Genomic DNA, 16,662 nt, shown 5'->3' on the forward strand with positions numbered 1-16,662 from the left:
TGTTTAAAAGTTATAAATGTGATATGTGACAATATTCGCACACAAAATTGTTATATAATACTTATTTTGAAAAAATACAACCTCTGACAATAAAGTTCGGTGAATGATTCTGAATATCAAAAGTAGACGAATTCTTAATGAAACCTACCTTACTGTCCTTCGAAGTAGTCCCCTCCCATGACTATGCACCGTTGAGAATGGCTGTACATGTCCTGGAAACTTTAGAGAAGTCATCTTTCGGGATGGTGTTCAAGACCCTCGTCACGTTCCATTGGATGTCCGGAATATCCTCAAATCTCTGGCCTTTCAAAGCGATTTTGAGGCGTGGGAAGAGAAAGAAACCTGGAGGATTCAGATCCAAATTTCTTGCAATGTATTGCTACAGAGGATGAGAGCTGGTGTGTGAGATACGACTCTGAAACGAAACGCAAGCATGGAATGGCGTTCTACTGCATCACCCCGTCGGAAGAAGGTCAAGGCGGAAAAATTGTTGTTACCTCCGGCAGGAATTCCTTGTGGATCATGCCATCACTGTCAAAGAAAGTAATAAGCATCGTCTTGATGCGTGATTTTTACGCCTTGACCTTCTTCCGACGGGGTGATGCAGGAGAACGCCATTCCATGCTTTGGCGTTTCGTTTCAGGGTCGTACCTCACACACCAGGTCTCATCCTCTGTAACAATGCATTGCAAGAAATTTGGATCTGAATCCTCCAGGTTCCTTTCTCTTCCCACGCCTCAAAATCGCTTTGAAAGGTCAGAGATTTGAGGATATTCCAGACATCCAACAGAACGTGACAAGGGTCTTGAACACCATCCCGAAAGAAGACTTTTCTAAAAGTTTCCAGGACATGTACAGCCATTCTCAACGGTGCATAGCCATGGAAGGGGACTACTTCGAAGGACAGTAAGGTAGGTTTCATTAAGAATTCGTCTACTTTCGATATTCAGGATCATTCACCGAACTTTATTGTCAGAGGTTGTATAATAATTGTTTTGCAATTTATGTTGCATATAACATTATATCTATGTTCTTTTTGCTTTGTCTGTTAAACATGCTTCAAACTCTCGATTTGCTGAAGTTCTCTAATTTGAGGTCCCACAAAATGCCTTCCTTTCCCTTTGCTGGTGAAAGACGAGGTAATTTGTTTGAAATACACTTAAATCCTCTTCCAGTTGTGTCCATAGCCTTTACAAATTATTTCGTAAGGCCTAGTTTGGTGTGAAGAGGGGGAAGAGGAACATCACATGCTGTACATTTTTTCTACCAATTCTTTTTAAGTAGAGGTTCTTCTGTTACAGGTATACCACTTGCAGAGGAAGTAGGTATACTTTGTGTAGCCATGTTTCATTCCCAATATCTTTGCAACTATCTTGAAGTCGCCAAATATCTTCCACTTATGCTCATTATATTCCATAGATTTCTTGTAATATCTCTAGGCCTTAAGGAAATCGGTAAGGATGGAAAATATTGGATAGATCTTGCCTAGGATACGGACACATGGAAGGCTTGTGTTGCTGCAGCCATAAGCCTTTGGGCTTAAGAAAGCTAGAAAGTTAGTTAGTTAGTTAGCTTCTATCATCTCACAGGTTTCTTTGTGACATTAGAAGAACATCTGAACGTTCATTAAACCACTACCATCGTTGCGGTCAGTCAGTAGGTGGTCAGTTTCAAAATAGGCACGTTTGACTAAATTTAGTAACGTTTGTGCTGGGATGGAGATTATATTCATGTAACCTGAAACCCAGCAGTTCTGTCTTTTGTATAATTAAGACTATGTCATGGGATACATCATGTATATCCGCTTGAGTTAAAAAGTATTCGATTTGTGCACTTGTTGCCTGATGCAAAGGTTTATTTTATGTGGAGATGATGACAGTTCCTCATTGCTACTTTCTTCACTTTCATTGTGGATCTCATTTGTTTTGTCTCTTAGGTACTGTAAGACTTTCAGAGTATGGCACTGGTCTTATTGCAGAAGGTAGATTAAACTATGGATCTCTTGAGATTTCCTGTTCGTAAATCCCGGTGTATTTGTCAAACAAAAATAACAATCGCTTACAAGATGTTTTGGTCATCTCCATACTATGGGTATAGCAAACAACATTGCATTTTTACCTTTCCATCAATTAATCAATTTAACATAACATGCTGCACAACAGATATGTGGTGCCTACTCCTTATCCTAGTCTCCAATGTCCATTCCAAGGTAATGTTTTTAGTACTTCTTTATGATGGATCGAATCCTCCTCTTATGCCTTGCAAAGACTAACTCTCCACAGATGTATCAGAAGTTACCTGGTTGATTTCAACAGGCAAAGTATATCAACTTAAACAAAAGCTGCAAACACGATGCTTAGTATTTTGACAATAACTTGCAGGTACATCATGTAGCTTAGTAACAGACTGCCAACATCTGAAACAGAAGCTCAGAAGCAGATGTTGCCAACTGCTCGTCTGGCAATTCCCTGCATTTATCACGAACGGTGAATCTGAGTAAAATGAGATTTATTTCCTTATAACTAAAAAACTGTCCCTGATATCGAAATTCTAATTACGGATTTGAATTTCACGTACCAAATTCCTTCAGAAAAACTTATTTTCACATAAGAAAGAAAACCTTTGTAAAACAGTGAATTCAGTAAGTGATTACATTTCATCAACAGAATGTATTTGTATAGAATCAGAATGCCATTGAATTATGTATTTGTATTCATCCAAATGTTTTGAGTAAAATATTTTCTGGAATGAATTTAAAAAAAACATTTTTTTATGCTGGGTTATCTGCAAGTATTTCACATTCATTCATATACATTTGTGTTTTATTTCTCATAACAAAACACACTTTCCAGTGGTTGCAAGATAATCTAATTGTGTGGTATATCTCTGATTACTTTTAAGGGTTACTTCGAAGGATTGAGGTCAGAGAAGCTTGGGACTAACCTTAATATTACCCTCTTGTGCCCAGGGCCTGTCTTCAGCAACTTTTTATCAGAATCCTTCACTGGAAAATCAGGAGAGGTGGGTAAACATTAATAAGTTGATATTTCTGTGAAGTACAAAAACTATTTCCAGTCAAACACTAAGACATTAAGTTCAGAATCAAAGGTTGAAAAGAACAAATTTCTTTGAATATTTTGTCTTGGAGTTTCATTTGAATTTTCTTTAAACTTACCTGGAATGCATATCTATTTAGGTGCACTAAGTTTCAAATTTCATCATCTATTGTGCGCAAACAATAGTAATTGGTCCTCTTCCATATATTTTCTGTGAATAAGAAATTTTAAAAATCCCGTAACACAAGATATGAACATGCTGTGTTTTATGTTATCTTAAATTACTGTAGTAGTGTGTTTAGCAAGGCCAATTGTGATTCATGTGATTAACATGCAAAGTTGAAGGCATATTTATGTAGTGGTCTGGAGGAAAGTTAATGAAAAATACCTTGAGAAGCCAGGAAAGTTGGGTTTGCAAAATGAGTTTTCTTTTTCCATTCATCACTGAAACAGCTCAATAATTATGATGTGTATGTATAGAATGTGTAATTAATCCTCCTCCTTTTCAGAAATTTGGTCATTCAGTGTCAGCCATGGATCGCCGAATGTCGACGGAAAGGTGTGCCTTCTTAAGTGCCGTGGCAATAGCAAATGAGCTACATGAAGCATGGATGGGCTTATCTCCAATCATTCCCATATGTTACGTGCATCGATATTTTCCAAATGCGGCTAAAAGGTTTGTGATTGAAAATTGCTACTTTTCTTATTTATTCAGGTAGTTGCTTCGAGGATAGATCATTCAATTAAAAATGTGTACATATGCTATTGGGAGTCACAGTGGTCTAGTTGGAATTGTATTTGACTACCACATGGGAGAGACCGGTTCGATTCCCAGGGTGGGTACTCGAAGGTCTGAATTATTCCAGCCTTGTCCCTACATAAAGTTGGTCTGGGGTTCACCCAGCCTCAAATCAATGAGTACCTGGGGGATTAAGGTGGCCAGAGCATGGTCCTGATCACATCACCTCCAACATTATCCAAGATCGAGAATGTGTGGGGCCCTACCTCCACATCCTGTATGTGCCTTCATGGCACAGTGCAATGTGCATGGGGAACTTTTTCTTACCTTGCCTTTATGGATGATATTGTTACATTTTGGCATGCACTAATGCACGAACTCAGAAAATAAAAATAAGTCAGGGTCAGTCTCTATTTTTGCTACGTACCTATAATATTGTTATGGTTAAAATGTACAAGCAGAACTAGGAATTTTTATGACATGAAATATCCATAAATATGCCCTAAGAACAACAAAAAAGTTATAGTTAATAAAATGTTTAATAAATTGTGTTTTCTGTATGGAGTGGGAGATTTATCTATGATTAAAAAACAGAAGGAAAGTTTTTAATTTTTTTTTTAACTAGGTAGGCCTATTTCTTTTTATTTCAATATTGGTAACATATGCTGGGAGATTTTCACATAATTCTTGCTAGTTCACCATATAAGCCTTGAGTTGCAAAGTAAAATGACTACTGTGTGCAAACTTTCAAATGTAAACTTCAGCCTGTTGCCAAACAAGAAACCTGAAAGAAGAAAGGCTTCTTTCAACTTCAACTCACAGGAACAGATTTAATCCACTTTGGATATACCATATTTACCATGTATAACACGCACTCTGATTTTGACAGGGAAAGCAACTGATTTTGACAGGGAAAGCAACAGAAAATTATAGCTCACATGTAACTTTGATAGAGTGAATTGGGTTAAACTTTCAGAAATTCTGAAGAAAATTCGTGTAGATTGGAAAGAGAGAAGACTTCTAAGCAACTTATACATGAATCCACGAGTTAAAGTGAGAACAGGAGACGAAATGACAGAAGGCTGTGAAATTGGAAGAGGAGTACGACAAGGATGCTGCCTATCGCCTACTTTGTTTAATATCTATTTAGAAGATATAGTGAAAAATTGTTTCCAGGGCACAGGAGGTGTCAAATTGGGAGGAAGAAGAATAAACTGCATAAGATTTGCTGATGACATGGCATTATTCGCTGAGAATGAAATAACCATAAATAGTATGTTAGAAGAGTTAAACAGCAGCTGTGAGCAGTATGGCATGAAGATAAATGTAAAGAAGACAAAGGCAATGGTTATAGGACGGAAACCAAGGAATATTAATGTTAAAGCAAACAGTACAAACGGATGCACTATAAGCAGTGACATGAGCTGCAAACAAGAAGTGAAAATGAGAATCGCAATAGCAAAAGAAGCTTTCAATAGAAGAAAAAATGTTTTTTGTGGACCCATGGACATAGGTCTAAGGAAGAGATTAGTGAAATGTTTTGTGTGGAGTGTAGCACTATATGGTGCAGAAACCTGAACGTTGAGAAGAAATGAAGAGAAACTACTTGAAGCTTTTGAAATGTGGACATGGCGAAAAATGGAGCATGTAAAATGGAGCATGTAAAATGGACGGACAAGGTAAGAAACGAAGCCGTACTGAAAAGAGTTGGTGAAGAAAGATCTATACTGGAGACCATCAAGAAGAGGAAAAGAAATGGTTAGGACACTGTCTAAGAAGGAACTGCCTGCTAAGGGATGCCTTGGAGGGAATGGTTGAAGGAGGAAAAGTCCGTGGAAGAGAAAGATATCAGCTTATGGATGATATTAAATTAACTGGGTCGTATGCTATTACGAAGTAAGGCAGAGAATAGGGAAAGCTGGAGATTGCAGTGAAAAACCTGCCAATTAGGCAGAAAACAATGAATGAATGAACGAATGAATGAATGTAACTTGCAGGACAGCTCAGGTTAAAGAAAAGTCTTTATTAAATAAGTCTCGAAGCTTTCCTGGCAACGAATGATGAAAAGGTTCTCTCGGGCTATCGACCAGGTGAGTTGCGGAAAAGATTCCAAGCTCCGAAGATTAGAAGCCTACTACACAACCCCAAGGACGAGTTAGGACTCAAAACACCAGGAGTCTACTGTATTACCTGCAAATGCGGGAAAGCATACATTGGGCAGACGGGTAGGTCAATAGAACAGCACTGTAAATAACACCAAAGCAACATCATGTACTTCCATCCTGAAAAGTCGGGACTAGCAGAACATTCAATCAACGAGGGACATAGACTAGATTTCAGCAACACAGAAATCATAGCCAAAACTTCAAACTACTTGGACCGCATTATCAAGGAAGCAATAGCCATTCATGAGGAAAAAGATAATCTTAATTGCGATATGGGGCTCGAACTGGACCCAGCTTGGTTAGCGTTAGACATGCCACCAGATTGGTCCACCATCTTCACCTGGAAACCCCCTCCACGAACCTATGACTCTCAGAACTGCACTTCTACCCTGAAGATGAGAGCGACGTTAGCTCTCGAAAGCTTGGGATCTTTTCCGCAACTCACCTGGTCGATAGCCCGAGAGAACCTTTTCAACAAGTCTTTATTTATTAGTTGTAAGTGATAAAGCTGTTGCTGTGTTGAGTATATGCACCATTCCTATGCAATGAGCCACCAATCCATGCAAGCAATCATGTTCAAATGGCCAAAATATGCATTCACATGTCATAACCAGGTAACAGATTCATATGTAACTATATATTTATATACGAAGCTGAATTCAGTTATATTTTGTATTATCTTTGCAAATCATGACATGTAGACTCAAAAAATTCAGATTTTATTTTCCGTATTTGTACATATATTAGGGTTTGGCTCACATGTTACATATTTTAGTTATTTTTACATATTATCTCCATTTTTCAGAAAATTTCTAAACATATACCCCACATTTGCACAATAACTACGTGTCCCCTTGTGACTGAAAGAGTTTGGTGAAATTCTTGCGAATAACTGACAAAGTCTGAAGCGACTTTAAACAAACAAAAGTTTACAATCTTTTTTTTTATACCCTCAAATTGCGTTATTTGCAAGTTTTCTGTCATCCGAACAATAATTTTTTTTACACCTTCCAACTGCTTGGTTTTGCTATTGTAAAACACTTTTAATTCCTGTTTATTTACAATAGTTGTCAACAATAGAGAATGAAGGCTCAAGCATCGGATCCTGGTTGTTACAAACGTAATTTTGACAACGTTTGAAATGAGTCCCAAGTCGAGCAGCCCATTGCTCACCCCACCCTCGCTTGTTCGCCCAATAAGTGCCAGATGCAATGATTTTGTGACACACGTACGGGATTCTCAGAATTACAGACATTTCAAATTTGAGATACACTCCCATTATTTCTTTCAATATTGAACATAATTTCAGTCAATATAAATCCATATTAAGAGGCAACAGAAGGAAATTTACGTTCGAACGCTTACAACAAAATTTTGTTATTCATTGTTTTGGAAACAGAAAATGAAAACACATTTTGTGTTGTTTATGTTTTGTTGTCTGATTATTTTTGAAGGTCCACTGTCTTCATTAACACAGGTTTTTCTCATCTAGGATGGAGATGGCAGTGTGTGACTGCTTTTTTGCTTCTAGTTGCCAGAAATCTTATGGAATTATTATTCAAAAAAATATTGGTAATTCACTGCCATGTTCATAAATGTAGGCAAATGTATGTTCTTTCATTTAGTAAAGTTGAACGCATGACAAGTTATCATCATTTAATATTTGGAGAGTTAAATATCAAATTTAGAATACATATATGTACTATAGTTTAAGAAAATTTTGTACTCTAATGACTACATGTATCTCTTTGAAGAGGAAATAGGAAAGGGCCAAATATTGTTTGACAGCGATCTGGAGGTACAGAATTTTTTCTGAAAAGTAGGGCAGGGTTGATGTCAATCTATCAGTGTAGACCAGTAACAGTAGTATAGGAGTCAGTTTGAATTTATTCACTGCTACTGGCTCATACTTTTTCGGAGTTTGTCTACTTCGTCGAGTCCTCACAAATGCAACAAGACACTTTCACAGAGTCTAAATATCCTAGAAATTGTGCAAAATTCACTTTTCATTTATTTTGCACCAGTATTGTGTGAAAATATGGATTTTATGATTAAGTGATAGGTATTTTAATATTCATGAATGTTTTGAACAATTTTTAATTCTTTGAATTATCAAGCATGAATATCAGTGTGGGTGGAATGTACAGGGTATTGACGTTTGTATTCAACCGTACTTAACAATGCTTATTGTTGAATTAACAATGTGAAAAGATGTAATTTGTGGCTCAAGTTTTGTTTTATTCCTTGCAGACTGGCTCGTTATTTCGGCGCCAAGAGGATGTTGAAATTACGGGACAGTCGAGACTCAATGTCTCTGGGTAAAGAGAAGTGATCTCTCTGGTTGCATGGACCAAAATTAATAATTGAGTAAACATTGTTGGTGTTAGGTTTCAGATATGAAATATCGAGCATTATAATTTTGGCAGAACTAAGGTAATCGTAGCTTTGATTTTGGGACCATTCTTCTATTCCTCCCTCTTGTAATTTGTTGTTTGTGTTTGTATTCATGTTTGTACATAATTGTTATTTATGTTAGATATGGATGGATGTATCCATCTTGCTCAAAAGTAAACCCACCTATTTTCCTTTTGTGTAGACATTCTTGTTTTTTTTAATCGTAATTGTGGAGTGTATTTGTTATATTTTGTTACACAGGTATTGTCCGCCAATAGTTCCATAAAAATGAATACTAAGTAGTCAGAGTAAAAGAAAACAATTATGCCTTTTTTTCCAACTGGAAAATGTTAATATATAATAATAATGGTAAGGAATTTGGTAACTCTTAACTTGAAGGAATACTCAGTTAATAACATAAATATTGAAGAATTCGTGTTTTCTTGGGCAAGAGATGTGCATGAAAAGAAAGTATAATAAATTACTTAAAAATAAGGATGGGACAGATTAATCAGTACTCTATCGGTATCGGCTGGTATATACTTATCATTGTATTGGTTTATCGGTAAAATTACCAATTACTTTACTGATCCAATATATCTATAAACATCGTATAATTTAGTGCAAAATTCTGCCATTTTGTTATAATTTTAAGAGATAATATCGGTGCCCTACTTTTTTTTAAAAAAGTAAATGGCTAAATATGCAAGTTCTTTTGCACTGTATTTACCTTGAAACACATATTTATTAAGGAGGTCAGTGAACCAATCAGATTCTTCAAGAGCTACTTGAAATCTTTATCAGATCGGTATCGGTAAATTTTATATTGGTACTTTATCAGTATCGGCCAAAATTTCATATCCACCCATCCCTACTAAAAACATAAAAAATACTACTGAAGTTTTCTATGATAGTTCATACAATGAGCATGCAGAATTGTACAATCAATCTGAGATGGATCAATATGAAGTTTTTGCCAATATCAACTGAGAACTGATATAAAATTTGACCACTACCAATAACTGAATCTGGTATAACATTGCAAATATTCCTTAGAGAGTGAATGGTCCATTAACCTCCATAATTAATATTTGTAGCCACAATGGATTTTGATTTGTAAAGAAACCGCATATTTAGGATACATGAATTAACTAAACGTACATGGAATTAGGCAGGTGGCAGAAGTTTGCACTGTTGCCACATTGGAGCACAACCCCAATGTGTTCGAAGGTTTAAGAGAATGAAAGATCTCATTGTAGAAATGGTCTTTGTAATCCATATGATACAAACTGACAGTATTTGCTCGAAAGGTCAGGGATGACACAGAAGTGCCCCGGAGAGAGGTCAGTCTGATGCTCAAACTAGGCAATGTAGCCTGGTTGACAGTGCACGGGGGAGAACCAGCAACTTTTGTCCCGCTCTCACTTTGATGCAGAATTTTGCATTCAATCACAGGCTATTTATGAACATATTGGTAATTTTACTGATACGCCGATATTCCCTGTATTGGCCAATAGAGATGGAGAACTGATTAATCTGTCACATTTCTACTAAAACGCTGTAAAGTTGTTAACAATGATAATCTCAGGAAGACCTTAATAAGTAAACAACATTCCAAAGTTTCTGGGTGCATTCAATGTGTTTTGCAATCTATGTCACCATGAGATGCTTACTTAATGGTAACAATTGGGTTGTGAAGCTCGAGCTATCTGATAACTAAAAGAATAGAAAACAATTAAGAGTAGGATTGTTATTGCTGTTGAAACTAGTAGTATGTGTCAGTATTGATGTGTTTCTGTCACTGAACAAATTGAAATGTTAGATGATACCCATGGACAAGACAAGGAGCCTTCTTGATTGCCCTACACAATTCAAACCACTGCAACTCGCATTCCACTGAAAGTCTTCTCGCAGCTATGCATAGACTAGAGACCTGACAGATAATGGCATCCTACAGACATGCTGCAAAGACAGTCAGTCTGTTTGTCTGCTGGGAAGGTTAATTGAGTTTGACTTGATTTGCTCTTATATTGAGCGTACAGTGTGGGATGACAACAAGAAAAGAATTCACAATATTTTCAAGTGAAAAGTTTAATATTTAAGGAAAGTTTGTAGCTTCTTGAAAGGAGTTGCACATGTGATGAGTTCTTGCATAAGACCCTACAAAAGTAAATGTTAGCCATCATGCCATATCATCATTACAACACCAAAAAGTAATTTCAGCATATGCACTTAACATGCCTTTAGTAACGTCTCTTTGTAATCAATGGGTCCCAGGTTTGATAACCTGGTGGAGGCACATTGCATAGTGGTTCAGATCCCACTTTAAACTGTAGGCCCAGTCCCGATTAGCGTATCTGTGCATAAAGTGGACTTTAAAGACAAACGCAAACTCACTCACAATGCTTTATCCACACAAACACTAACTGGCCTCCCCATCACCTTGTAATCAAGGGGTCCTGGGTTCGATCCCCGGTGGAGGCACATAGTGGTTTGGATCCCACTTTAAGCTGTAGGTCCAGTCCCAATTAGCCTATCTGTGCATACATTTTTCTGCATTTATCTTCCTAGTCCAAATAAGGAAATATGTTTCTACATTTTCCTGCATTTTAAATTTGTTCTCAGTTTCCTGGAAAATGATCAATTGAGGTTCCACTGTATATGCTATTTTTGTATCTAAGTTAAATCTAAAAATTGTTCTCTGTAGAACAAGGGTCTAAAGTTCTGTTTGAACCTAAATGCTACCTGTTACTGAAACTGTTTTCCTGTGTGTTCAAAACATTTCATTTTATAGTCTTGTAGTCTTCCAATCTTGAAACGGATTCCCTGTGCTACAAAACAACACCATATCAGATGTTCTTGTAAACATTTAATGTTGTGAAATAGTTCATGCTAACAAAAATGATGCCTTATTTTGGTGTTGCTGTTCTTTGACTAATGCAAGTACTACAGGATATAAAAGCATGCTATTGTTTGGTATTTGTCTACTTAATTAACAAGTTTTGCAGGCAAGAACTGGTGAGAGCAGTACCATTTGAAGAAAACTTGCATACATTCACAGGGTGTCCCAGAAGTCACTGTTGATTTATAAGATGAAAGGCTGGATGTAATTCCACTCATATACCCATATTTTTATATCTACTGCAGTCCACTGTAACTACACATAACCTCCACTCCTGTCATTTGGTATGCCGTAGCTCTGAAAGGATTATGGAACATCATTGGGTCATTAACCTTGCATTTGGTGAATCCTTATTCCAAGAAGTGGAGTGACCTGGAGGTTCATAGTCTTGTTGACGACCCCCCATCCCTTTCCCCAATCTGTTCATCTTCAAGAAAAGCATTTCCCAAGTCTTCACGAACAATGCATAGAGGAAAAGGAAATATCAGAATTTTCACTGAAATGGGTAGTGACTTTTGGGATGCCCTGTATATATTGCACCAAAATCTGGATCTTAGTGTAAAGTAGCTAGTAGCTATATGTGATGGCTAGAATTTTTTTTTTTTTAAATGTGGGGTACTTAATCATTAGATAAGGAAACAATGGAGAAGTAATTGTGTTGTAGGCATGTGTGTTTTTGTGCTTGACATTTATTTAGAATAACGTGCAGTCAACAGTGTGAGTATATTATTTCTGTGCTGTGCATTTGTCAGTATATTGGTTTAGTACCTACCTACTTACACTTGCAGGTAAACTCTTGTGTACAAGTAGTGCAGTGGAAGACAATAACGAATCCATTGCTTTCAATGTGCCACGTATGGTTAATAATGGTTGTTAAATTGCTACTCTTAAGAAGTTTTTAAAAGGTAAAGTATACAAAACACTTTATAATGGGTGGTGCAATATACAGGGTGTCCCATAAGTCTGAACCCATAGGAGAAAAATGCATAGAATTACAGAGTTTGTTCATTGTGTCTGCCACTGTATCGCATACACAGTTGAAGATCAAATCTCTCCTGCAACACTTTATGGATCATATTCACAGAGATTTGCTGACATGCCTCCATGGTGCATCCTTTAAGAAGGAGAATGCTCTGAATTTTGACCTTATGCACAGGGGCATATCCAGAAAGAAAATCTGGGCGGTGGGGGTCCAGCCAGGGCTGCCCATCCTCCAAAGCCAATGGTGTGTCCCTCTCTATAATAATATGATGATAGTTATCTCGTTTATTATTATTATTGTTCTGTTTTGTTATTCTTCGAATCGTAATTTCAGAATTGAATGTCTGTTGGCACTTTTCAGAAGCAGTATGAAATATTTCACTGAACTCTTTATCTGAAATCTTCCAAAGTCTCTGAAGCAGTTCTGTCTGTAACGTTTCTTGGCTAAGAGAAAGCAGAAGCTAAATTGTGATGATTGCTCTAAATACTTTGACAACTGTTCAGTAAATCTGAGAAACTTTTCTCAGATAAGGAGTACAATTAAGAAAGTCCTCTTTTCAACTGAGGCTAGAAGATCACATGCTTGGGATAGTTCACTCGGACAACCCTGCTTAACTAACAAGATTGAAGAAATTTAACAAAAATATGAAATGAATCATGTTTTTCTAGAAATCCAGTTTCACGCATTGACAATAGTTGTTTTTTTTATGTGTGGTACATAATGCAATATATTTGTTTTTAGTATTTCAGCTCTGCATGTATTATTAAAAAAAATACATCAACTTCACTTACTGTACCAAACAGTTTTAAAAAAAAACTTGGTGGATGTTATTTTCAGAATCCACAAAAAATAAAGGAATTTGGGGTGGTGGTCCAGATCCCCTGGATACGCCCTTGTGCACCAATTCCAAATTGAGCAGTCAGAGATCTGGGTTCCTTGGAGGCCACTTCATTTATCCTCAGCTTCCAGTTTAATATGTGGGAAACTGTATTAAGGATATGTCACACTGTAAGCACGTAATACAGAAGGGCACAGTCCTGTTGAAAACTCCTTTAGGTCCTGATTTACAGGATTCCTGTATATTGTTCACAACCCTCACATTGTGGAAAACAGTGAATGGACATGGTGATTGACAATTTGCTTAGTTTTCCTTTTGCCATTGACTGTACAAATTGGTATTATCCTAGTCGTGCATAAAAATATTACATTTGCAAAATTGGTTAATTTATTTTGTGTCACCCTGTATGAAAGCTTACTCTCAGAAAATTGAATAATACTAATGGCCGTGTGCACGAACAAAGATCAAATTTTAAACTCGGATCGGGAAAGGATTACTGGAAAATTCCATTGCACGAAGACAGTTCAACACTTGATCGCGATCTAGGAACATCAAAACGAGTTTATCTTCTGATCGGCCATTCGCCACCGTTTTGGTGTCTGATCCTGGTTCACAATACTGACGCTTCAACTGCGGGCAGTTGTTTTTTTAATATAAAAAGAGCGGAAAGTGATATCGAGGGCGTGCAAACGCTAGAGATGTTGGATGTAGAATGCTGATAATTCGAGAAATGTGTAAAGTAAACTAAAAACTGCCAAAATAATAATAATAATTTGTGGTTCTGTGGTGCAAAGTCGAAATGTTTCTAAATACTGTACTTTCTATCCCAGAATCCAAAACATGTGCAAGTGCAAGGTAAATTAGAATAGAGCAATGTTACGATATTGCTACATGGTGTTGGAAATATGATTGTATAAATTTATGAAAATACATGTTACTGGCTATTTACACGACACGACAATATAAATATATAAGAATTAAGAAATGAAGAACAAATACTTACCACAAAAACAGTAATAAAAATACAAAAATATCTTTATTGAGCGGGCGAGGTTCAGCATACGCTGTTCTCTCGCGAATGCATTTCGTAAGGCATTGAAGTCCCATAGAAGAAGGTTCCATGCTTTCTCCTTATCCTTTTGTCTTGTGTCGTCAGTTCTTTTTTAAGATTATTATTTCTTTACACCCTACTACATCTTTAAGATTATTATTTCTTTACATCCTTGTACTCGTCGACAAGATTGATCAGTACATTTCTCAAAGTTTGCGGCCCGAATTACTTTCTTCTCCTACACGTTCATACTTTAACACATCACACTACTCGGTGCAGTTCTTGATTGTAATTTGTTTTAACCAACCAATCAGCTATAGCCTTACAAATTAATCTTGGATCATTTGAACAGAATCTCGTGAACGTCGTTTTTCGTTGGTGCAATGCAAATCTTTAAACCAAGTTCATTTAGAGTGGATTAAAATTGATCTCGTTCATCTGAACTTCGAAATAATCGGTGTTGGTGCACGCGGCCATATGAGTGGTAGGCAGTTAAGACTGAGAAATACAAATTAGACCAGAACTGAAAAAAAACTGTCAAATAAAATTATGAAATGAATAGTTCAAGTGCAATAAAATGTCTATAAATGATGTTACCGTCAATGATATTTTTTGTAGAGTTGTAATTATGTATGAAATGTATAAGTAATAATTCTGTACTTTACCCTAGTCTGTGTTTAAGTCAAAACAAATGCAATTGCTCAGATGTGCCGGGTGTTTTTACTAGTGTTACCAACATGTATCGAAAACTTTATTTTTCAAATATATATCTTAAATTTTGTTGTAGAATATTTTGTGATTGTGTTTATTTATTTATTACAAACTTTCTTTTATCCACAAATATATGTATCTCAAGTATACGTGGGTGGTTCAATATATGTTTCCGTATGCTGTAAAACATTTTATTTTTAAGATACGTTAGAAAACTATACATACATGTGCAGAAGGATCCTTCCTCACTTCTCCACATAATCCCCATAGAGATTCAGGGATTTGTCCCACCGTTGCACCAATTTGTCCATACCCTTTGCAAGAAAATCAGGGCTCTGGCTATTGAGCACTATTCTCACATTCCGCTTCACTTCTTCATCTGTTTCGAAACTGTAACCTTGCAATTCAGACTTTAACACCGGAAAAAGATGGAAATCACTTGGTGCTAAATCAGGGCTGTATGGAGGGTGGGGCAGTCGTTCCCACCCCAATTCTTCAATTTTGTGTTGTGTTTGCTCTGCTGAGAGTGGCGAGCGTTATCGTCAAGAAGAATGACACCAGCTGACAGGAGACCTGGTCGCTTATGTCGAATTGCATTTTTCAGTTTATCCAATGTTTGACAATAACGGTCAGCATTAATTAACGCCCTTAGCATCCATGCTTCTGAACTCCTTATGACGCGAGCCCACGTTTTTCGAACAAGCATTTACTTTTCGACCTTGAGCTCATGTGCCTTCACGTCTGATAAGGAATCGATTGTTGTTCCTTGTAGACGAAGGATGGCGCTTGTCAACCATGTGCTTCGTTTTAATGGCATTGTTTTATACAATATTTTATAGCACAGGGAAACTTACATATTGAACGCCCCTAGTAATTTACATTCCTGCAGGTCATCCGAATGGTCATTTTAAAAAGTTATTAATTCTCAATGTTTTCTGCATTGTAAGTGTCTGGAACTTACGAGAAATTGTTGGTTTTTATTCCAGAAATGCAAAAACAATCACCTAGGTGAAAATGACTTGTAGAATTTAAGATTTCCAGAGCTTCGGCAAATTTTGAACATTCCCCATCCCGAAAACTTCCTACGTTGTCGGGAAATTGAAAATTTTTCCCATCCCGAATGACGGGATTTAAAAATTTCCCTTCTCGACCAAGAATGTTCTGTCCTGCACACCCCTACCTATAAGCAACATAGAATATGAAACAAATGGGAGTGCTTGTGTTGGGGGGGGGGCACATGAAAACTTATTGCTTGAACTGGTTCACATCCCATGCAACACCGATTAAAACCGAACCAAATGCACTGTGTTTAATTCGATGGACACTGAAACTAAAACCTGAACTTGAACATGTTATTCCTCTTGAACTGATATCTTACACTCAAGATTTCAGTCCAGGGAACAGTTAATGCTGTCTCGGCCGAACTGAAATTATGTAGAAGCAATTCCACTCTGAAACTAAATTGAACTGAAACTCGCGTGTACTCATTTCTGGGAGAGAGAGAAACTTGCCTCTCTATGTTTAGCTTGGGTTCAGATGACTGTTCAGAATGGAATTGTTTTTATCATTTAGGTTGAGTTTGTTGTGATCACTGTTTGCAGTACTACATGTATTCTCAGAAGTGGGGGGAGGTAGGGATGTCTTACACTTTTTGGGAATTAATTTAGAAATATAGACCTTGTGAAAGAAACTCCAAGTAGGGAATTTGCTGGCTTCTTCCTCCATTTCAGTTTGAACTCAGTCTGAACACTATAAAAATACCTACCTTATTGCATACTTGTGTGAATGTCACAAACTTCATGAACAACGCACATCTGATCTCTG

At 36.9% G+C, this 16,662-nt stretch overlaps 1 protein-coding gene across 4 annotated transcripts in view; it reads left to right on the forward strand.

Annotated features, from left to right (window-relative positions):
- The window catches only part of LOC145979780 (dehydrogenase/reductase SDR family member 7), a 46,407-nt gene extending 31,504 nt beyond the window's left edge, over nucleotides 1–14,903 (forward strand). For 3 of the 4 annotated variants that reach the window (XM_083112758.1, XM_083112760.1, XM_083112759.1), the window contains exons 6-8: nucleotides 2,902–3,021; nucleotides 3,566–3,732; nucleotides 8,211–14,903. In XM_083112758.1, coding sequence (XP_082968884.1) covers nucleotides 2,902–3,021; nucleotides 3,566–3,732; nucleotides 8,211–8,292 — 369 coding nt within the window. In that variant the 3' untranslated portion in view covers nucleotides 8,293–14,903. The remainder of the gene's footprint in view (nucleotides 1–2,901; nucleotides 3,022–3,565; nucleotides 3,733–8,210) is intronic. The other variant, XR_014440819.1, reaches the window with a different exon arrangement.
- The last annotated feature ends 1,759 nt before the right edge of the window (nucleotides 14,904–16,662 follow it).

This window comes from Lepisma saccharinum, chromosome 26, assembly GCF_977018435.1.
Source record: "Lepisma saccharinum chromosome 26, izLepSacc3.1, whole genome shotgun sequence".
NCBI lineage: Eukaryota > Metazoa > Arthropoda > Insecta > Zygentoma > Lepismatidae > Lepisma > Lepisma saccharinum.